The 23,995-nt window shown below is 38.0% G+C and overlaps 1 protein-coding gene across 17 annotated transcripts in view; it reads left to right on the top strand.

Annotated features, from left to right (window-relative positions):
• The window catches only part of LOC121647455 (neuronal cell adhesion molecule-like), a 77,459-nt gene extending 57,295 nt beyond the window's left edge, over positions 1–20,164 (top strand). For 4 of the 17 annotated variants that reach the window (XM_041996913.1, XM_041996916.1, XM_041996911.1 and 1 more), the window contains 23 exons: positions 1,116–1,227; positions 1,321–1,505; positions 1,703–1,837; positions 2,690–2,833; positions 2,928–3,039; positions 3,119–3,285; positions 3,988–4,135; positions 4,315–4,439; positions 4,760–4,789; positions 5,492–5,593; positions 6,752–6,949; positions 7,236–7,306; positions 7,743–7,968; positions 8,110–8,225; positions 8,333–8,522; positions 8,843–8,965; positions 9,376–9,552; positions 11,911–11,970; positions 12,189–12,308; positions 14,181–14,339; positions 14,970–15,101; positions 15,452–15,530; positions 18,235–20,164. In XM_041996913.1, coding sequence (XP_041852847.1) covers positions 1,116–1,227; positions 1,321–1,505; positions 1,703–1,837; positions 2,690–2,833; positions 2,928–3,039; positions 3,119–3,285; positions 3,988–4,135; positions 4,315–4,439; positions 4,760–4,789; positions 5,492–5,593; positions 6,752–6,949; positions 7,236–7,306; positions 7,743–7,968; positions 8,110–8,225; positions 8,333–8,522; positions 8,843–8,965; positions 9,376–9,552; positions 11,911–11,970; positions 12,189–12,308; positions 14,181–14,339; positions 14,970–15,101; positions 15,452–15,530; positions 18,235–18,481 — 3,158 coding nt within the window. In that variant the 3' untranslated portion in view covers positions 18,482–20,164. The remainder of the gene's footprint in view (positions 1–1,115; positions 1,228–1,320; positions 1,506–1,702; positions 1,838–2,689; positions 2,834–2,927; positions 3,040–3,118; positions 3,286–3,987; positions 4,136–4,314; positions 4,440–4,759; positions 4,790–5,491; positions 5,594–6,751; positions 6,950–7,235; positions 7,307–7,742; positions 7,969–8,109; positions 8,226–8,332; positions 8,523–8,842; positions 8,966–9,375; positions 9,553–11,910; positions 11,971–12,188; positions 12,309–14,180; positions 14,340–14,969; positions 15,102–15,451; positions 15,531–18,234) is intronic. The other 13 variants (XM_041996919.1, XM_041996915.1, XM_041996918.1 and 10 more) reach the window with 6 other exon arrangements.
• The last annotated feature ends 3,831 nt before the right edge of the window (positions 20,165–23,995 follow it).

Raw genomic sequence — 23,995 nt, 5'->3', positions numbered from 1 at the left:
CCCTACATCCCTGGGACTTTTCACAGGCTCACTGGTTTATTTGGGGCAATATCTGGCACCCTCTAGTGGTTAAACCTAACATCGAGCTCTGATCTGTAGCTTCCCCACTAACACTACCCATCAACCCATACAGTCCAACTTAATTCCTTGCCCTTTATTCTCTCCTGCTCTGTCCAATCAAAACCCTTCTCTTAACTGTTGACTTCCTCTAATAAAATGCTTAAATAAGCCCTGCATGCATATTTTACTGTATATTTATCTGACGATGAAATGTGACTTTAAAATCAAAACAGAGCTTTGAAAAAACTATAGATTGATCAAACATGACTTTAAGTGGTTAGATAATCATACATTAAATACATAAATACATTAAAATAGGATTTTGTGGGTGATTAACAACACATTTTTATCCTAATCTAACTCAGTCAAGTGTAAATTGTTAAAATGATCTCTTGTCAAACAAGCAGCTGCCATATTAATTTCTAAAATAAACTCTCCATGCTTCCCTACTTGATTTAAGCACCAACTTCTTAATCTCTCTATCACTACTAATTTTCTTCTTATTTCACTCTTCATTGCCTTGAATATCTTCATTTAGCCTCATTATCAAAGCCATCCCACACACCAAATCACGTTCTTTCAAAGACCTTCACTCTCATCAAATTAATGATAATCAACACTATATAAATGTTTACTCTATTTTTTTATATTAATATAAAAAAGGATAATTTTATTGTAATTCCAATTGCCAGTTCTAACAAAAAAGGAGTTCTTTATATCATTTCTAAATTGTATATTAAGTTAATTTTGGTCATTACTGTTTGGATGGCAACTCACTGGCAATAAACACCCACTGTCAGCAACCTATTAAAATAGAACATGGCAATAAAATTTACATTAAACCATAAAACATGAGCATTTGCAGGCAGTCAATTGACAGTGTCTTCATACTGCAGACTAACACAGTCATTTCATTACTGTGTATAATAGAGGGGACTTAGTCAACATGAAGGACCCTATTTTACCTAAAATCCGTCTTTTCCCCATGAACCGATGGAGAGAAGATGGTAATTCCTCTGCTGTTTTGATTCTGTATGTGTTTGTGTTATTCACAGAGGCCCCAGTAGATGAGAGGAAGCCAACCTTTCTTATCCCATCTGGTCCCTCCAGCTCCAAGATGGTGTTGAGAGGACAAGTATTGGAGATAGAGTGCATTGCAGAAGGACTGTAAGTCTATTGTTGCATGACCTAATGTTTCAAGTGCCAACCACCTGGATCAGCTGTGTTAGTCTCTTTCCCTATCTCTCTTATTGAATCCAGTCCCACACCTGATATCTCCTGGAGCAAAGTGAGTGGCGATCTCCCTGCCAGGCGCACGTTTTTTCTGAATTACAACAAGACCCTGCGTATCATAAATGTGTCAGAATCAGATGCAGGAGATTACCGCTGCATGGCCAAAAACCAGATCGACTCTGTGCACCACACCATTCATGTCACGGTCAAAGGTGAGTTTGTGATGAAATTTGCAGTACTTGAGGCGGTAGTGTAGTACTATGAGGCAGCATAGTCTCTATTTCGTTTTGTCTCTTCCTTTGCCCTCTTTCTCTTTCACATTTGATTTAATTTATGCATAGATGCCAAGAGGGCAGAGTGTTCAGTAATTAATTCTCCAACCTGCTGCTGCACTCTTCTTTTCTTACAGCTGCTCCTTACTGGATTGGTGGTGCTCCCAGGAATCTTGTTCTAGCTCCAGGAGAGAATGGTGTGCTGACCTGCAGGGCCAGTGGCACACCTAAACCCTCTATCAGATGGTTTATGAATGGCATCCTCATAGAGAGTAAGTACAACCTGCTTCTCACGTGGATTTACAAAGCTGTCTGTATGTGGTCTTTGTCACATTTCATACATACAATTATCTGGTTCATCTTAAAGTCAAGGTAGGATCTATAACATCTACATTTCAAAGATGCCACATTATAAAATCTCATCGAAGGACTGATACACACTTAAAGTCTTTATTTTTTACTATATTTGATATTAATATAAAGTTGTCAGCATCCTATCTAATATTTTCATAGGAGAGAAATGTATAAATTACCACTATAAATGGTTGTTAGATGCTATTTAACAGCTGATTAATGGCTAAATTCATTTTTAGATGCTTTTGTTCTAGACTTTTCCTCCTATGAGAGAAAATAAATTATGATACCAGTACCAGAACAAATCATTGTATGCCTAAGTGGAAGTTGTGTTGTGATTGTGAAGTGGCCAGACATCTACCAGCACACCCCATGTCACTGCACCAAGGCAGGAAATAGTGTCAGCACATAACTTCCTATAAATAACCAAAACATGTCAGCTGTACTATTTGTTTTTTTGTATTAAATGATAGTAGTGTTATGTTAAATTGTTAACTTTAAAAATGCTGCTTTTTGGGAGTAAACAGGGTGATTGTTTACCCCCATTTCTAATCTCTGTGACAGCTAATTAGCTGCTGACTAGTTTAATCTAGCGGTAATGTTTTTTTTTATATAAATGCCCAGCTCTTTCGGTTCTAACATTAGGCCATAATGAAAAGTTAGCTGTCTTTTATTTGTACCGCACTGCCACAGACATCTTACAAAGATAATAATGTATTTGTAATCTGATTTATACGAATATCTATAACCTCTCTGTTACTTTTAAACAGATTCACCCGGAGATCTGAGCAGAAAAGTGGAAGATGATACAATCATCTTCACTGATGTACAGATTGGATCCAGTGCTGTGTACCAGTGTAATATCTCAAACGATTATGGCTACCTCCTGTCCAACGCTTTCATCAATGTCCTCTGTAAGCTCATCATTTGTATTTGAAAGCTATCTTCTGTTTCTACTGATTTTTGGAGGATAAAAACATGACAGTATTTCCTGCTGCCTTACTGCAGCGGAGCCACCCAGAGTGCTGACAGTAGCCAACAAAGTCTACCAAGTCATCAAAAATCACCAGGCCCTGATGGACTGCTCGTCCTTTGGGTCACCCATCCCAAAAATTACCTGGTGAGTTAATGAGCCTTTAAATGAGGAAAGTGTCACATTATGTTTCTTCAGAAGCTCAAAGCATTAAACTCTGTCTCAGGTTTAAAGACAGTCGCTCTAGCACCCTGGATGGAGACCCTTTCATTCTGCATGACAACGGCACTTTGGAGATTCGTGTAGCTCAAACCCAAAATAGCGGCAAATACACGTGCGTGGCCAGGAACATCCTTGGTATTTATGAGAATCATGTCTACCTGGAGGTCAAAGGTGAGTTTTTGTGTTAAAATGATCAGTCTGCAAATGCAAAAGTACTAAGTACACCACATGATTCAGTAGATTTAAAAATTGACTTTATCAGCAATAACCTGAAATAATTGTTGCCTGAATGACATTAGGCAATAAGCACCCACACTGCAACACTATTGCAACACTTGGATTCTTTTCTTTTTCACCCAGTCTGATGTAGAATTGCTGATCTGCTTATTGTTTTCATAGTTTTCATGTCCTAGTTTCAGCCAGGCTTGAGTTGTCTCAGTGTCTAAATTAGCTTAACAGTTGAATATTTCAGAGCAGCACTCTGCAAAAACTTCTGTTTTTATAGTTGATCAAACCTACCAATGATCAGTTAAGTAGGTGAATTTGATTTGCACAGCCTGGCTGCTACTTGGATTAGAGCTGTGTATAGTTTTACAAACACTGCTTCTAACGTTTGGCATTTTTTCAGCATTTATGTAGTAATAAATATTGCATTTGTAATTACTTGCATTTTTCTTAAAGTTGCTCACCAAATATGCAATTTAGTCATTATTTTTTTAACATGTCAGTGTTTTATTTATTTAACCTTTTAGAGAGTAAACCTTTTTTCATTTTTCAACTTGTGCATGTAGAATATTGATGAGGCTCATTGATTTGTTATTTACCTTGTTAAGTTTTTACAGTCCCAAATCAACACTCTGCTCTTCCCATCAGAGCCCACCCGAATCCTAAAGCAGCCCGAGTACAAAGTGGTCCAGAGAGGCAGGTCTGTGGTGTTTGAGTGCAAAGTAAAACACGACACAACGCTCATTCCCACCATGACCTGGCTCAAAGACGATGGAGAGTTGCCTGATGATGAGCGGTTAGAGCTTTTATTTTATGTTTGAAGATTTTTCATCAGCAGTGTTGTCCTTAAATCTCTGTCTTGTGCTGCTAGAAATTTCTGTCCACAGAATGACTTCCCTGGTTGTAAAATAAGATTCGATTTCAAGTTTGATTGCACATAATCAGATTAACAATCTGTGATAATATTTTTTACAGATTAATCGTAGACTCTGACAGTCTCACTATCACAGATGTGACAGAGAACGATGCAGGAGTCTACACCTGCATCATGAACACCACTCTGGACCAGGATTCGGCCAGCGCTGAGCTCACTGTTGTCGGTACGCAGCTCCTTGAAGGAACTCATTATCACACACTTATAAATAAACTGGTAAATTATTAAAATGCAACTTCTTTCCATCTCAGGATCTCCTAGATAATTAAATCTGTGCTATAAGTTCACAAAACAGAGTGCATATCAGTTCTTCAAGGTTAATTAGATGAGAGTTTACCAGAGAGTCAGGGTAGATTCAGTCAGTGATCACGTCAGCAGCATGAATATTTGATTACTGCCTTCTCAGCCATACAGATAATCTCTGCTTTTTATATGGGTGACTGATCACTAAACTCCCTATTTCACTCCTGTCCTCCTAACTGGCAGAGGCCACGCCAACCCCAGCTGTTGTCTACGGTAAACCTGCAGCACACGTGTGAACCCACATGTGCTCTGCTAGCATGGGCTTGTGTTGTCTGTTGAATATTTCAGTTAAATTCAGCATGTTGGTGCCTGAGGAGGCCTTTTTTAATTTTTATTTATTTTTTTGTATTGGACATTCATACAATATTGTGTCATTTGTTCATTTTGACTTATCAGCATTGATTCCTTCTTTATGTAAAATGTGGAAGTCCTTTTACTTTTTGTCAATTTCAAACCAGAGTGAGAAATTTTCTCTAACGCATGAAACCAGGACATTTTCACAGCAGAACTCTGGTCTTTACGTTGCTTAGGATATGTAAAAAATCCACTCATTTATTCCAAGTCATCATCATGATTAAAAAATGGAGCATTATTTTAGTCTGTGAGTGAGTCAAAGACATTATTATTGAGAAGTGTTGGAGATTCTCAGTCATTTCATTGGCATGATGCAGCGTTTGCATGGAAAATGTTGAGAAGTAAACATGTAGCTGAAACAATCACTGAGTTTAAGCATCAAACCTGGTATTTATGTGGTCCTAGCATCTCCGAAACTTGACCTAAGTTACTTTATTTGCTTTGGCTTCATCTTGCCGCAGCATGAACCCTTCATATTCAGTAACTGTAGAATGAAGGCAGACGGTGAGTAATCCCTGGCGGATGTGTTGATGTTGCTGCTTTTGCTGTTTTCCCTCCCAGAGCGACCCGACCCCCCAACTGACCTGGAGCTGACAGACCAGAAAAAGAGGAGTGTTCAGCTCACTTGGATCCCTGGGGATGAACACAACAGTCCTATTCAGAGTAAGTGTGTGTGTGTGTTGTGTTTGGCTGACTGTGTGTTTTGCGCCTTTCTTAACCTGTTTGATCTATTTTGATATTCAGCCAGAGGTTCTGACCACAAATATTTGATGTCATGCAGCTTTTTATGGTAGAAGATGAATCTATATGCTGAATCCTGAACATTAGATGAGTTGTTTAAGGAGTTACAGCCATTTTTACCCAGCTCTGTCAGATTTCAAGTCAATAAACAAACACAGACACAGTTATAATTCGGGCAAATTTCAAACATTCACTCAATAAATATACATGTATATTAAAGATTTACTATTTAGGCTGATGTGGCCAACATTAGTAAATGTGTTATTTAAATGCATTAATTTATTTTTTAAAAACAATTTTATAAAAGTTAGAAAATAAACCGATTAAATAATATCATAAATGCATTCCTATGATCACCTTCTACCATAAAATGAGCCATTTTGTGATTTATTTATATTAGTGGCCAAAGCACAGTACCTCAAAATCTCAAAAGTGACCCATGTTATAAAAACACTGTCCTGCATGGAGTGTCCCACCTTTTATTTCATGATTAAAGCTCAAAATATAGTTGCACTTTTGATCTTATTAAAGATTTAAATTAATTACTATGAAGACATATTACAATTCAACATGATTAATTTCTCATGGCTCTAGTGTATAGGTTTTTCCCTCATATACTGTAGATTGATCTTGAAGAAACTAACTAAATAAATAAATATATACATTAATGTATTGATATAGAAAAAAACAGAGCATGTAGGTGGATGCTGCAATAGTGACACAGATATGGCAGAAGGCGAGGTTGGAATTTTGCAGCTTAGATAGCCAACCCAGATATATGAGGGTGTGTTTGATTTATGGCCTGTGGAGTATGAGGCAGTAGTGCGGTTCCAGCTGACTAGCCATACTACCTCACAGGAAGCGCTCCATTAATTCAAGATAAAATCCACCAATAGCTTTCCTCTTTTAGGTCAGTGAAAAAGAATAATAATAATAATAGTAAACTAATCTTCTTCACATTTCTAAATCAGTGTTTTGGAAAAAAATATACAAATAAAATTCTCTGATCTAATTCTGTTACATATCAGGCTTTAATAAAAGTGTAAAATAATTGTTTTGCTTTCTTTTTTCTTAACGCAGAATTTCTGATAAAGTATCAGGACTCACTTCATCATCGAGGTCATTGGCATAACCTCACAGAGGTTCCTGGAACCAAAACAACAGCTCACCTCAAACTGTCACCCTACGTTCACTACACCTTCAGAGTTTTGGCCCTCAATGAGGTGGGGCTCAGTGAACCCAGCTCCCCCTCCAGAATGTACAAAACTGATCCTGCAGGTAAAGCCTCTGTTATTTCTGACTTCATTATGTGGAGTTTCATTTGTTAATTAATTCCACATCACTGCCTTTTTTGTTTGTTTGTTTGTTTGGTTTTATGAATAATTCATCCAAATGAAATTGAATTAACATTTTTGAGAAATTAAAAACTATTTGGGAGCTTGATTGTATTCTAAGTTGTTGCCTACTGCTTTATTTCTGTTATAATCAGTAGGCAAATGTGAGCCACGGGGTATATTTTTTCATTGGAAATCTGTTAATTTGTCTTCAATAATCTATTTTCCAGCTCCAGATGAAAACCCAACAGGTGTACAGGGATTTGGGACAGATCATAACAATCTTGTTATCTCATGGAAGGTAATAAAGAAGCAGGAAGACAACCATTTTGCCCCAGAAAATACTGATTCTCAGAATAAAAAAACTATTTTTGTAAAATGTGATTTTGTCATCTCATCTTATAAAGTTACTTTTATAATTCAATCTATCATTGGTATTCATTAAAATCATAAATAGCATTGTTTACTGTTCTACAAGAAGTATTTTGCCACATTTATTATTTTTCTTTTTATAATCTATTTAATAGCTTTGTACTCTCATTTTGTCACATTATTACATTTATTTATTGTTCAACTTATATCTTTCTTTTTGTCTTTTCTCAACACATCTTAATATGTTTTTATGACCTTAAAAATATTTATTTATTGTGTTCATTTTACTGTATATTTTTTATTTTATTTATGATATGTTTAGTTTTTTAAATAAAAATGTTAATTTCTTACTTTCTCCTGCGTAGCCCCTGTCTGGCCTCCAGTCAAATGGCCCAGGGCTTCACTATAAAGTGATGTGGAGGCAGCAGAGACCAGGCAGCGACTGGACTCAAGTGACTGTGGCCAACAATTCCAAGTTTGTTGTTTCTGGAACGCCCACATTTGTTCCGTATGAGCTAAAGGTTCAGGCTATAAACGACCATGGACATGGACCTGAGCCGGCTACTTCCCTCGGCTACTCAGGAGAGGACCGTGAGTCTTACCAACTCTGTAACCTCTTTTAGTCTCTTACAAAGCAATGATGTGGGGTGGTGTATTTGGTTGCGTAACCGATGACATTTTCTCAGCATATTTCCTTGTTTTTGCGTGGTGTATTCCTTGTGAACTCTGCAGTTCCACAAACAGCTCCAGAAAATGTGCAGGCTGTAGTAATAAACAGCACTCTGGCTGAAGTACACTGGGATCCTGTGTCCCCTCATTCGGTTCGAGGACATCTCAGAGGATATAAGGTATAATTTGGTGGATCACATGCAGTGTAAGATGTACACCTGTCCCTCTAACCAACATGTATGAAGATAAATACACATTCAGCATGTGTGTTAATTGAATTTTGCAGGTGTCTTACTGGAGAAAGCACAGTGACCACAAACACAACCATGAGACCCTCATCTTTAGCGGGAATCACACACACGGCATGCTGCCTGGTCTGCATCCTTTTAGTCTCTACTACTTCCATGTGCAAGTGTTTAATGGCAAAGGAGACGGACCCCCAAGCCCAACACAGCATTTCAGAACACCTGAGGGAGGTAAGAAAAGGAAGGCATTTATTTGTTTAGAACAATATTGTGCCACATGTCAGAAATTACTTTTTTTTTTAAACATTTTAAAAAATCTATCAATATGTTTTGTTTTCATCTATTTATTCAGTGAATCAGAGCTTAGGATTTAGTGACATCTAGTGGTAAAGCTGCAAATTGCAACAATTAGATTTAAAATGAACAGGAAATCAAGTATTTCCCACTATTTGAAGACCATAAAATTTCAAAGACCCTATATTACACACTGTCTCTTTCTATTCATTCACTTTTTTATATATATATTGTATTCATATTATGCCTTGCTGCAGTGCCTGGTCCACCAACCTCCCTGGTTGTTACTAACACAAACCTGGATTCTCTAACCCTTGAATGGAGTCCTCCTCATGAACATAACGGGCACATCACTGGCTACACCCTCCGTTTTCAGCCAGGTGAGTTCTTCTGTTTCCTATGAGACAACAATAAGGATTTTATATCCATGGCAAATATCACCCTCCTTCATGTAGAATGTAGTTTTGTTTGTGTCTCTTTTTCATGTCTTGTAATGCCATTCTGCTCAGTCTGTTAGATAGATAATGAGAAAAGGCTAAATTAGCTTAATAGCATTGTATTTTAATTCCAGCAACACAAATTAACAAGTCAACTTTGGTCACTCCTACCTTCTATTTCTGAACCCTCCACCTCTCCACCTCCATCCAAATCCTTCCATTTCCACCTTTCTCATCATTGACACTCCATCTACAACCCGCCTCCCCCTCATTTCTTTATTCAACTCACTTCACTGCTTCCCAACTTCCTTTCCAATCCCATCGTTCTTGTCATCCATCCCTCACCCCTGTAGTCAATAACTCCAATGAACTGGGCACAACGGAGGAGCTGGCCCTGGCTGCCAATGAGACCTCAGTTACTTTGCCAAACCTCAAGTACAGCACACGCTACAAGTTTTATTTGAATGCGAAAACAATCGCTGGACCAGGCCCAGCCATTACTCAGGAAGCAGTCACCATCGTGGAGGAAGGTAAGTCATCAAATACAGACAAGTAGAAGACAATGATTATTTCAGGTGATTAACAGCGAAAATTAGGTTGTAGTATCCCTCCCCATGGAAAAAACAAAACATCACTTCCAGATATTTGGTTCTTATTAATCCCCATCGTAAATAGGAAAACACTTCGCTAAACTTCTCATTATTCACAAAACATGTTTGTCTATCTTGGGTAATGGTTGAATGTTGTTTTAAAGCCTTGAAGGCTACCATAGACGCCTGGCTTGCTGATACAGTGACAGTATCACTCAGGGGCTACACCCTAAAACACAAATAAGTGGAACCATATTTTATAAATTAAGAATCATGCTGTTTTGAAGATTATTTAAAACTTGCAACTGAGACTATAAACTCGTTGGACCGTTTTTTTTCCTTTTTTATAAACATTTATACAATTTGATTTAATTCCAACTAGGGAAAAAAGAATGAGGTCAGATGAAGGTTGAAGGCTTCTTCTTTGAGGCCTGAGAGCTAAACTGGGGAATTATTGTGTGGTTGCAAACCAGACATGGGAATGACCTATAACAGCACTGGTTTACAAACACTGGCCAGCAAATTACATCAGCACAAAGTAAAGTAGAGCTGCAAATAAACACATCTGTTAATAATCAGGGAGGTGTAACTTAGCAGTTACACAGGCCCAGCTTGTTTTATTTATTTATTTTTTTGATAACATAAGCCATTAACCTCATTATCTGTTCAGTTGAAATAAACAAAACAAAACAAACAAAAACGGTATATTAGACTGACTTTGGGGGGAAAAAAGGAGAAAAGAAAATAATATTTTCACATTATAGTCTTCAGACATCACCTCTCAGTTGAACTGCGTTCAAAAACTGTTGCTTTTTATGTTCAGGACCAAACAGCACACTGGAGTGAGGAGTGCCAACATTTCATTAAATAACAAGTAAACAATAAAAATCTTTTTGACAAACTTGTGACTTTTAGTGGGCAAGTGCGTCCACACTTTTGGCTAAAGAGTCAGCTGTCACTGCAGCTTACTGCTCATTCGTCAGATACAGCTATTACTCCAGAGTTTACGACAAGCACAAAATTATAGTAAATCTGCCCCCTGAAGAGTAGATTCATTCCATATGTTCAGTCTGTGCCCTAGAAATGACCCAAATTGAGGCAAAAATGTTTGCTGAATAAATTCCTGTTTACTTGAGGAGAGATTTTCAGCATGTTTTGATTGTGAAAGCTCAAACTCCCCTGCTGTGTGTGATTTCAGATTGTTGCTTTAAAATAAAAAAACATGCTCTAATATGATGTTTTTTTTACCATAAGGAAAGAGTGACCTTTTTTCTTTTCTTTCTTAAGAAAATAGTTTTGATTAGTTGAACATCAGTTGGCAATTCAGCAACAAATTTCAATAAAAAAATGCCAATTATTTGTTGTTTTCAACATTTCAAATTGAAAACTGTGTTGCTTTTATATTTTTAATATTTAATGGAGTAGTTTACGGTCTGGAATTCTGCTCAGATAAACATAATGTTAGACTTTTTAATTTACATTCTACCACTTTGTGTTATTTTATGGCTTGTGTTATAAAGTTTAAAAATAGCTGATTATGAACACAGCTTGTTGCCACCCTACTGTTGAATCCGAAGGTTCTTTTTGTTCAGTATTTAGTTTTCTGGTCTTTGAATGCATTTTCCTTTGTTCCCCAAAATTATACATGGCATGATAAACATACATTTTTCCCCTCATCCATTTTTAGCTGCATAGCTCCTGTTGTTGCATCACATGGCTTATGCTATTATAAAAGTCCTTTGCTGATAGCAGAGCACATAAAGCTCATGCTGATGCAAAAGTGACAGTTTTAGAGGGATGTGGTCAGCCCACTGCAACCCCTGTCCCCCTTGTTTCTTCATGTCCAGTTTATCTCCTTAACATTTCCAGTAATATCACTGGTTGATATGCATGTTTCAGGGAATATTACTACCTTGATTCCATCATGGCAGCTAAAGCATGCCCTTCTTATTTTTGCCTTTTTCAGATATTCTGACAAACTTAATGTTTAATTAAGTTCAAAGCATCTTAGATAAAGTTGTTATGTTATATGTGCCTTTTCAGCTCCACATGATGAAGTGCTCTGCTGCTTTAATTTTACTTTCTTGTTGTTACTCTCGTTTCTCTACCACGGTGGTTGCTGGTGCTGCTTTTCTGCTGCATGGCGAGAGTTCGCTTGGCATGCTAATGAATTGTGTGCTCTGTGTATAATGACTCTGTCTGTTATGTCTTTCCTTGTGAAAATTGTCTTTGTGTGTTTTGCCCGTGTGTGTGCATTGTGTGTGGTACCGTCTTTACCCTTCTTGATGTTGTTTACAGGGAACCTACAAACCTCTCATCCCATTGCACGGTCTCCTCCACGTCATCCAACCCACAAGGGTACAGACTCTGCTGTCATCTTAGCAAAGTGCATGTCTGAATAGTGTATTGTGTTTTTTATGGTATAGTGTCCCAGTTGTTGTCATTGTTGGTCTAGATTCACTCATTCTACCATAAGAGCATGCAGTGGAACTATTATTAAAGCAAAGCATTTGATTGCTTGGCCTTTGACCAACAGACCAGTCTTGATGGTTGTCTTTTTTTTCTTGTGTGCGCAGTGGGGCCTGTGAGTCCTTTCGCGAATCTTAGTTCCTCGGTTGGAGAAGACGGGGCCCTGATCAGTTGGGAGTACTGGGGCCCAGAGAAAAATGTATACGTAGAATACATAGTAGACAACAGTAAGCAAAGCAAAGCACCAATGTCTCTCTCAGTTTCATGCACAGGTGGCAAGAGACTCCTACTTCATTATTGGCTTTTGCAGGTGAATAGAAATATTGGCACTCGTGTTAATTCTGGGTCCTGCCAGTGCAGTCCCAGATGTGATAAATGAGGCTTTCTGTGATTGAATTTCTAATTGCTCAGTGGTGATATTGACTAGAGCTGTGCTCATTTCCAGTGTCCATGAGGATGGAACATGTGCAGATAAACATTACAAAAGCAGCTCAAACATTTTTATGCTGGCCAAGTTCAGCTGAAGAGCTCCCCACTGTTTTTATGCACCTGCAGTGAGGATGAAAAGCACTGTAGTATGATTCTCTCACACCTACTGTTTTATGCATTCAGTTAGGGAAAACCATTATTATAGAACCCAGTAGTTTAGAAAATATAGAAATGTTAAATTATAATTCTGTAATCACTAGTCACAACACACGTTATATTTAGCTCATTACGAGTGTGTGTGTGTGTGTGTGTGTGTGTGTGTGTGTGTGGTGGCCCTGACAGCCCAGATGCAAAAAAAAAGACCAAAATGAAATGGAGGAGAAATCATCACCACCATTTACATCTTTTAGAGAAGGAGTCTTTATCTTTGATCTAAAGTTCAGTTTGTTACATGTTCTCAGTGGCAGGGCTAGAAAGTTTTGAAGTAATTTGGCCATGTTTAGGTTTGACATGATACTGGAGCAAAATGGGAGTAATTACCAGTATCATGGCAGTTCATCATGGAAAGGACAGATTGAAATCAGTTCTTCTACTAAGCTAGTACCAACATGAAGACTGTTTATCTGTCCTTCAAATATCTGCTGGCTTAATAAATAGACCCACAACTAAATGGAATGAATTATAAGTCTTTAAAAAAATTAAATAAATAAATATACCATTTCTAACTCATATATAACCTCTTGTGGAATTCAAATAAATTTAGAAGTGGATCACCACAACATGCGGGAAGTCTATTCCACAATCCATAGTGATGCATCTGGTAGAATCTGTATTGAGATGTTATTTGCACCTCAGTCAAAGCAAAAGCCCAGAAGCAGTTCTGCTAGCATGATTAGAAGTATGGAGAAACCCCATACAAATACACAAATGCTGCAACAGAGATTAAATGAGCAAGTGAGTAGAGAATGTGAAGTTGATGTCACAATTCAGTTTGTTTAGACACAATATTGTAATCCAGCTCTCTGAGATAACAGACCCCAAACTGTAGGATTAGTGTCTAAAATTGTATCTGGATTCTTCTTCTCACAATCAAATGTTGAACGTATCTGTTCTTTGCATTTGAAATAAATAGTTTTTTTTATTCATGTACTTTAATACAAAAAAGGCAGAAAAGAACAAGCTCAGCTTTTGCAGGGGGATCTTGCCTAATTTTCTCCTGCTGAGAAATTCCCCTGCAACTGGCCATTTTTAACCAAACAAAAGAAAAAGATAATTTGGCACCAATAGTAAGATATGAGATGGTCTTTTACATTCTTTATTGTCTCTTTCTTACTGGATGATGTTATTTGTGCCTCATTTCCAGTGTGTTCTACACCACATGTAATCTTCTTGTGCTGTTTTCCAATTCATTGTTTTAAAATGCTAAACACATTTGAGTTGGGCTTTTTGCAGTGGCGGTGCATCGAGCTTTGAGGGCCACCACAATAATTCACTTAATACATTTTTAGAACGCCATGAATATATTATGGTTGCCTGCAGTGTAATGTCATACCAGTAGATGTTTTTTATCAGCCACATATCTTCCATAATGTCATGATCTCCATGGCCCATATGAAGCTGTGTTTGCTCCCTCAAACATACTTTTCTCCATGAACACCCCCCTCCTGCAGGTGAAAGTGAAGAGTGGCAGAAAGAGCTTGTGAATGGCTCTCAGAACGTTAAGCTGAAAGACTTAAAGGTCGGCCTCTCCTATAGGGTGCGTGTGGTGGCCAATGGTCACCACGACCAGCCGCTCCACTTCTCCAAGGAGCTATTGGTCACGGTCCCAGGTGAGGCAGTTCCTGCGCCGTAGGGCCTCCCCCTTAGCCTGGTTGAACCGGGCCTCACACTGTGACGTGTAGAGCGTGTAGTAGTTTGTGCCATTGTGTTGTATTTAGTCAAGCATGGTTTTAACAGACTTGTTGCTGTCACTCTGTAAAGTACATAAGGCATGTAGAGACATCATATGCATGATTTCATGGTTTAGAGTTGTATCAGTTAATGTCAGGATTATTTTGTAGAGTTGTGAATCACACAGATCAGATATTCTAATATAGAAGTTCGGTATGTGTGTAGTTATAATATCCAACCTAATGTCACCCCCTGTAAAGCTGTGTGTTTGTGTGTAATTGTAACCGTCTATATGTTTGTTATTGTGTGTCCACTTGAGTTCTCAGATTGTGCTCTACTACTGATGCACTTCAACTCATTCTAATATAATCCAAGAGATTTCTAACTCATCTAACATATAAGTAATAATGAGCCACTCATGAACTGATTCTGTTAACTAATAAAATGTTTCGCCAGCCAAACTATGAGTGACCCATTCGGCACATAATTATGGATCATTTTCTTTGTACTGGGAAGAGATGGGAAAAGAGTGCTGTCATAAATGTGAAGTCTTTTCCTCCTCTGGCCAGCGGTGGCAAGCAGACAGGTGGACATCGCCACTCAGGGATGGTTCATCGGCCTGATGTGCGCCATTGCTCTGCTCATCCTGATCCTTCTCATCATCTGCTTTATTCAGAGGAATAAAGGCGGGAAATATCCTGGTGAGCACTTACACGAATATCACCATGCAGATATAAATTCACAATGCAATGTATGTACTAGCTTTAACAGCTCTAACATGAGACTTTTGGCCATTTTTGCTCTCAAGGCTTAGTAATCAGACAAAGCTGTGAGGTAGATTTCTGCTTCAATAACTGTGTACTGTTTTGTTATAGGAATATTCTAATTTAAATTACATCTTTGCCACATTTTTACAAGTATTTTCTTGTTGTAATATCACTCTTTTTTCTCATTCTCCCTGCACACATCTGTTTTGTGAAATAACACAGCTAAGTCAACCTTTTTAATTACCGATAAGGTGAGTTTGTCTAATTAAACTCTGTCTTTCCAGTCAAAGAGAAGGAGGATGCACACACAGACCCAGAGTTCCAGCCCATGAAAGATGATGACTGTACTTTTGTCGAATACAGGTGAGAGAATGAATCCTGGCTTCTGGAGCCCCCAGAGCCCGTTTTACCCACCAACCCTTGCTCTGTACCTGCTTCCGGCCCAGATCTTCTCTCTATGGCTGGGCTGGAGCTCCGCACTCCTTCCTTCTTCTTCATCCTTACAGCTGAACAGTAAATGACCCAGAACTACCAATAACAGTCACAACTGCACGGGGAAGTGCCCCACTCCCAGTCTGAACTTCTGCCACCCTGGAGGACAAGATTTTTCTTTTCTTTTTTTCCCTGGTTTGTGGGACATTTTGGATTCTACTTGTGTTGGACTCTGTTGTATGTGCTTGACATGGCATTGTTGTGCTGTTTGAGTAACAAGATTCTTCAGGTTTGAGGGATTTCAGTGTTTTAAAAGATCAAGTGAGATTGTTATGAAAAGTTTAAAGAAAAGTTGCATTCAGCTGAAATGCATTCTGAACCAATCCCCATCATTGAATCCCACTCCAACTAATAAGCTATTTGTAAAAAAAAAATTGTATGTACAGTAAAGTATTAACACTTTGCCTAGTGTATTGCTACATGACCCTGATAGGAATGAAACTACGAGAAACTTCTCACTTCCAGGAGTTATCCAGCTATACTGGCCAGCATCGTCTTTGTTGGTGGTTTCTCCAATCGCACGCAGAATCAAGGAAAATGAAGCACTTTAAGTCTGTATATCTAGCATTTTTGAGTAATTGTTCTCTTTTTTTTATAAGTCAGTTTATAAGATTGTTATGCTATTAAATTTTATATTAATTTTTGTATTATCAGAAATATGTTCTATGGATTATGAAGATTATATATATCTATATCTATATATATATATATATATATATATATATATATATATATATATATATATATATATATATATATATATAATGTGATATGCATGGTTATAAAATCTGATATACTGTTTGACATGTCACTGTTGGCAATAACGTGTTGAATGGATTTATTATTTTTATATAAATATACAGATGCATATGCATACATATATTAAATGAAAAGCATGTTTGAAGGAAGCGGTGATGAGTGTATAGGTGATGGCAAATACTGTTTCTAAAAGATCTGTAGCCATTCTGTACCTATAGTAATTCTTAGAGGACAAAATGCCTAATATTATGCATTTATTTTCTTTTTTTTTTTATTGAAAAAGATCAAAACCAAGACTGTTGTAGCTCATCTCTCTGCACTGTTCATCTCTTACTCTCCAGCTTCTCTTGTCCCTCTCTAACTCTCTAACTTCATGTTCCCATTGAAGTCCTCAATATTTAATAACAAAGTAATTTTGCTTTCAAAAAAGCCTTAATATCTTCTGAAACTAGCAGGCTCTGCTGTATTAGACATGTTAAACAGTATATTTGTAGAAAAAAAACCAAGATGGAAAACATGGGATTAGCTTATTAGCAGGGATTATGTTCATTTAATGCAGACAGAAGTGGTTTTTGGTTTTGATCTTTTTTGAAGAATGAAAAAAAAAAATCTGAATCCCACCTAAAATATTTCCAGTGGAGGAATCCAGTGGAGACCAATAAAAAAAAAAAAAAAAAACCCAAAACAGAGTAGACAGATCACAAGGCAAAGTGTATAAATATCATAGTGCCTTTGTGAGAGAATTCTTTCTATCCATGCTGCTTCATTTTGTTCAGCTGGAAACCTTACAATATGTCAATAAAGGCATAACTTAACTCAGCTGTACTGTTCTTGTTTGACTATAGAAGAAGATACTTCAAGTTTAAATACAGTGCTGTGTATATCGAAAATCATTTCAAGTGTGTTGCATACAGTACGCAACAATGTCTAAGAATGGTGTTTGTATGGGATCTCAGCTGGATCTCCTCATCTGATCACGGGTGTGTAGGTCTCAGGAAGGTAAGGGCAATGGGGTTGTATGTGGAGACAATAGAGATTTAAGTCACTGTGGAGAAAAATGCTCACTGTCATCTAGTTTAATATTTGTTCATAAAGCCTTCATCATGTTCAGCGCTTATTAAAACCATTCTGGTCATGAAGCTTTACCCTGCTACTCTTCTCCCTTAAATGCTTCTGCATACTGATTACTCACTTTTGCATTTGAATTGCACAACTTCTCAGCATTATGATGGCTTTGTGATCGCATCTCATTAATGTTCAACTCATGTATGTGGAATGTTTTCAAGTATCTGATATCCAAAGAAAACTTTCTTTGCAGACTCCTCATGCATTTTGCAGAGTTGTGATTTTAACCATGCTTGCTTTGGGGGATGTTTGGCTGAAACCTTTATTCACCTCATTGCATTGGATTTTCTGTTTTTCATCACAGCCTCTGTCCTGGGGGGAGGGGGTTCGGGTGTGCTTTGATCAAACAACACATTTTTTCACCTCATATTTGGTTTCAGGGGGGAATTTGAATAGAGTATGATTGCTTGGGCTTTATTCCCCTGTTGCCTGATGGAAACCAACAATTCATTCATAGCTTCCATTTTTTAGGCATGGAGCGAGCCAAATTCAAATGTAATTAAAAAATGTTTGCTACTGCATATTTCTACAATGATTTTGCCTTGATCTACTACACTCTGTAGGTCATGGTAAAAGTAATAATTGGTCCTTGATGCTCCATCTAAAAAAAAGAAAAAAAAAAGATGACTAATTTTGTTGTATCTGCCTCTTCATCTCGCCTGTAACACCTGCATGTTATTTTCTCCTTCAGTGACAATGAGGACCATAAACCATTAAAAGGGAGCCGCACACCATCTAATGGGACAGTTAAGCGAGACGACAGCGACGACAGTTTAGTTGACTACGGGGAAGGAGGAGATGGACAGTTCAACGAAGATGGCTCCTTTATCGGCCAGTATAGTGGAAAGAGTGCAAGCAGGGACACAGCTGAGGGCCATGAGAGTTCAGAGGCCCCATCCCCTATTAATGCCATGAACTCCTTGAACTCTTTTGTGTAGCAAATCAGTCCTAACAGACCGGTATGAGGTGCTGCACAGACTACCTGCATCTCCTCAATCCTAACATGTCTTTTAAAGGGCTCTCCCACTGCTGCATGGCTTTATGATCATACATCTTCTTCCATAAAGAAGAAAAAAAAAGGTTTTGTGTTACGTTGACAGACTTAGCAGAATACAAAGAGGATGTCGGCTCATCCATGACTTTGATTTTTACCATCCATAAAATAAGTGATATTAACTTAATCTGTATATTATTAACACAATGGTATTAACAAATGTTGCATCCTTACCAACAGTCTCCCACAAACAATGCAGTGCTTTCCTGGACTATATTTTTGTTTATGTAATTAGTTCTATGTAATCTGCTATTTTCACAGTGTGTTCAGTGTCTACAGTAAATACCTATCAATCCACATACTTTTCCAACACAGAAACTTATACTGGAAAGTGTAATAATGTAAATCATAACAAATATATTACAGACCACACAGGAGATCGTGTACAGTCTACATGTACCTGAGTTTTGGCAGCATGCAGAACGTTTTGAATGGCTGCACTAATACGTCCTCATTTTTCTCTGCTGTGTTAGAGCCCACCTGTAAAGGGGGAAACTGATGTGCTGCATGGCATGTCACATGACCTTGTGACTTTTGCATGCATGTTACCTCCATCCATTCAGCTCAATTTGAAGGCCAGAAGGAAGGCAGAGAGTGTGACCTCAATCCCTGCAGGGCTCCTTTTGGCAGGTAGTGCCTTTTTCTCAAAGTGATTCAGTACTAAAGTCGACTGGAACAGTAAGATAAGATTGCAGAAGTCGCATCCCAGGATGGATAAGATAAACTTGAGGACACGTTGGATAAAGGGATGATTCATACACTCGCTCCTGCCAATGCTTAGACGCATAGGACTGACTTTGATTGACCTCCAGGAAGTTAAACAACCACAATGTATCTGACCAAAACAGTTAAAATCTCTTCTGGTGCATAAGGTCTGTAGTCATTATGTAGTATGCATGATTATATTTCTGCAGTGTATTAATGTATGGAGATCCGTGTGTGTGTGTGTGTGTGTGTGTGTGTGTGTGTGTGTGTGTGTGGAACATTATTATTCAATTTATTCAGTTCTGTTTTGGCCGAAGCTGTTCAAATGTACTAACTAAGCTTGAGGTCCTTTGGATGGGATCAAGATTTCTTTTCTCTTAACTTGCATCAAGTTTTATTTTTTTTTTAAAGACATGTAGAATATTTGTTGAATTTGTAAATAACGTAATTGATTGTACAGGGACAAGCAGCTTTTATGGCAGCCTGTGAGTGGCAATATTGTGCATGATATGGCTTAACTCCATTAAATATAGACATGTAGAGACTATATGAATATATCTACAGATATCCTTTTCTTTTCTTGCTGTTGATTTACATAACTCTGGTATCATTCAGCAACAATATTATGATACCTGGACTTATAGTATATTCTGATTTGTAATGGTTTTACTTACTTCCATCATACATTTAATCTGATGCTTTCGTGACAGTATTGCAAATGATTTTATATTTAAGAAAGACATGTACTAACAGATACCCACCCCTTTTTTTTTGTTTATTTAAATTTTCTTTCTTTTTAGTGTAAGTAAGAAATTCAAGCTCCGGGAAATATAATGGATGAATAAATAATGATCTGCTTTAAGGTTTCAGACTCTTCACTCATAACAGCCTTTCCTGGGTAGAGATGATGAATGGAGTTTGACTCATATGATTTGTATGAATGTCGTTACTCAGTCTGTGCATGTTAAGTCCTCCTAATGGAGCCATGAAACATTCACTCTTTGACAATGATACCCCATAAAACTAAAAGATGTACTGATTAGTATGCTCCACCGCAGCAATTTCTTTCACAATAGAAAGGAGAAATTAATACAATTTTTCACCAAGACAGCAACAGACTCAGTAACTGCAACAGAGTAGTCAGCTATCCGACTGGAGGCAAGTTCTCCCAGTCAGCCTTCTTTAGGAAAATATCATAACCCAAAAACTCTTGGAAACATTTAATTAGTCTTTTGTAAGGAATTACAATTATAACAATACCTTAAATTATTGTTGTGAAATAATGATAATAATAATAATGATAATCAACAGCTTTGCCTTCTGAATTGTACTTATTTATTAAAATATTAAGGCTCCAAACCCAAAATAGCCTCAACCTACAGACACAGATGCACAAACATATTAATACTTCAAGTACAGAGTGAGGAGAAAGTGAAGGATTTGTAAATATGGATGACTACACCTGCCTAAATCTCCTCAATGTCAAACATCTGTTCAAAGGCCTTATACAACATGACAGTCGGGCTTCAGCTTTTTGGAGCTCACTTGAGGCACTTCTTCTTCCATTACAGTCATATTGTCAGGGTAATAGGGAGAGAGCAGCCTGCCATCTGGTGCATTATCACACAGCACCGGTATCAGGAAGCAAGGAAGTCTGCTGTCTTGGAAATACCCTCTGGCAAGGATTTCTTTGCCTTCTGTTTGTTCAGGTACACTAATTCCTTTTGCAGTTGTTTGAGGAGTTTTCTGGAGAGCTTTTGAAGTTGATAATGGCACTGACTAAACTGGGTGTGTTGCACACGTGAAACATTTATGAATTGCTGCTTTCCAAAAGGAAGCCTGTTTCTAAGAAGTATTTCCAAAAGGAGGAGTGCATCAGTGTGAGCTACAACTGGCTGGAGCACCATTGTGTTTAAACAGGCTGAACATATCCTCCAGAGCATTTATCTCAATGACTTCTCAACCTTCAGTTACTGGTTTATGCTTCAGTTTTTATGTGTTTAACAGATTTCAGCTCTTGGCTTTACTGCCATCTACTGTTGTGAGGCAGTTAACTGAAAGAAAGAACTGAGCAACAGGCTGTTAAAAACTGAAAAATAAATATGTACACAACCCAAACTGTAGATAAAATAGGTTATGATTAAATTTCAACCTTTAGAAATAATGAGCATTATATAGACTGCAGATTCTGGGGGTTTTAAAAACACATAATATAGTGATTTTATATTTTAGAGGTCAGTCAGCAAAGCTCTGAATTTGTCCTTCTGACGTTATCAGTTGTTCAGGCTTCCTGTAAGAGGCTTTGCTATTTTTTTCCCCCCACAACAGCAGAATCACATTATCTTTCAACTGGTGATCATTGCCACCAAACAAGCAGCTGCCCCATTACACTTCTGAACTCCACCCACACCCTTTCCTGCCAGCCCACATCAACCCCTCCCTCCATCTTCTCTATCCTCTTCCACTCATCAGTGAATTTATTCTGCGTCAGCTGTGCATCTGCCACAGCATCCATTAACTATTCCCAGCTCCTCTGTGTCCTGGTCTTTCAGTTACTGCTGGGCAGAAAGCCCTGGTTTGAATTGATTTACAGCTGGTTTTAAGTCAAACTCAACCTTGCATGCAGTGGGGAAAAAGATCATTACATGGTCTCAGCTAAACAACCAGCTTTAAAGTGCAGAAATTATATGCAGGGTGCAAGAGTGAGGGGGATGAGAGTCCACAAACTTTCTCTGGAAGACAAAATGTTCAGTCAAGCATATCAGATACTGGTATATCTCAGTTCAGTTTCTTATAAGTGTGTGCTGTAGTTAGTCTTTGTGTCTCTTTATGTAAATTTGCCCTATTCTGATGCTCTGAGAGCTGGCAAAGATAATTGTTTATGATTAGTCTGTGACATTTCCATATGGCTGATGAACGGTTTGCCAACATACAGACCAACTTACACACACACACACACACACACACACACACACACACACACACACACACACACACACACACACACACACACACACACTCACAAACACACACATGCATACATCTGTCAAGACAAGACTGTTTGGAGCCTGAATGGTAAGTTTCGTTGGCCTGAAATGGAAAACCACATGACTAGGAGGGACATCACCCTTTCCTGCACTACTGTTTCTATTAACCCAAGCAGCCGGGTCCATCTCAAGGGGGCAGCGAGCTCTGATAATGGCATTTTTTTTATTGCACAAAAGTGCAAAAAAAAGAAGGTGTTGTCTTATTGATCTAACATCAATCCCTTACAAAAATCCCCCTCCCCCATTTTGATAAAGATAGCACCAAGATAATAACCTTTCCACACTCGGATTTTTATTCCCGATGCACCCCCATTATATCCCATGTGTGTTTGGGTTGATTGGTGGGGGGGGGTTATACCTTTGCATGAGGCCCCATGGAGATTACTGGGGCTAAATCACATTTACTCTCCCTCCTTCCTGCCTTCCCTCCCATGCCTCTGCCATGTCTCTCCTCCTCCTCCTCTGCCAGGCAGATACATGACAGCCACCTATTCTTTTCTCTAGACAGCAGGGTGTTTGCTGTTCCTCTTATCCACCCCAGAGACCAACCTTGTAACAGTGTTATTCACCAGCAGGATCCGTCTCTATTTGCACTGCCATGTTGTAAGAGGAACAAAAGTGTTTGTCTGAGGGTTGAATACATGTAGAGCTTAGATAACCCACACACAAAATAACATCCTTTTGGGCTGTGTATTATGATGCTCTATTTAGATGTGATGAATTTTCCTCTGTTACTGAATCCCTTTGGTTAGCTGATTTTCTGTGGAGTGCCATATTTTTTTCTGATCCCTCTGGGCTGAAGATAATGTCTTTTTTCTTGCGTATTAACAATAATTCCAATCTCAGTGGTAACAAGAGTTTTTTTTTTTTAAGTCTGAATAATAACCTCCAAGGAACAAAGCATCCCCACTCAGCTTGATATAAGGCTGCAACCTCAATGGTAAATCAGTTTCTGATCACATAAATTGTGAACTTCTTTGATATGCTCCCTAAAATTCATTTGACGAGGCTAAGTCCTTCAATTAATTCTAGACTGCTCTTTCTCAAAGGTCCTTGCATTATTTATGGGCTCTGCCACAGCAGATTATTATTTGGCTGTTTGGTGTTTACACTGAAGATTTCAATCTAATCCCAGGGGACTGAGATAGCCTCATGTTTGGACTGACACATGCACAAGGCGTTGTAATTAGCAAAGGTGCCCTTTTGATATCTGTCTAATGAAAAGCAGGCTGACAGTTAATACTGTATGGAGACTCGTTTCTCATCCTGCTGGTGCATAGACATGTGGCTCAATTTATTTGCCAGAGACTGAAGATATTTGCCTTGGAAAATGTTGCCGCTGCACCAAGTCTATGAAATGACGTTTAATTTGTGGCATCTAAAGCACATATGTCAAGAACAACATGCACACATGATAGTATTTAGGCCAATATAAAGACTTACTTTTATTCCTTTTATTATTTTTTTGTTTACTTTGATTCTCCTATTTAATTTTGCACCTTTCTGCATGGTTTTAATGCCTTATGTAAAGCACTTTGAGTTGTGTTATACTGTACATCGAGTGTACTATACAAATAAACCTACTTGCCTCGTCATGTGATTTTATCCCTGTGTAATTTGTGTGACTAATCCTAAACAAACTTGAC

Source organism: Melanotaenia boesemani, chromosome 10 (assembly GCF_017639745.1).
Source record: "Melanotaenia boesemani isolate fMelBoe1 chromosome 10, fMelBoe1.pri, whole genome shotgun sequence".
Classification (NCBI taxonomy): Eukaryota; Metazoa; Chordata; class Actinopteri; order Atheriniformes; family Melanotaeniidae; genus Melanotaenia; species Melanotaenia boesemani.
This window is presented reverse-complemented; position numbering and strand designations above follow the sequence as displayed.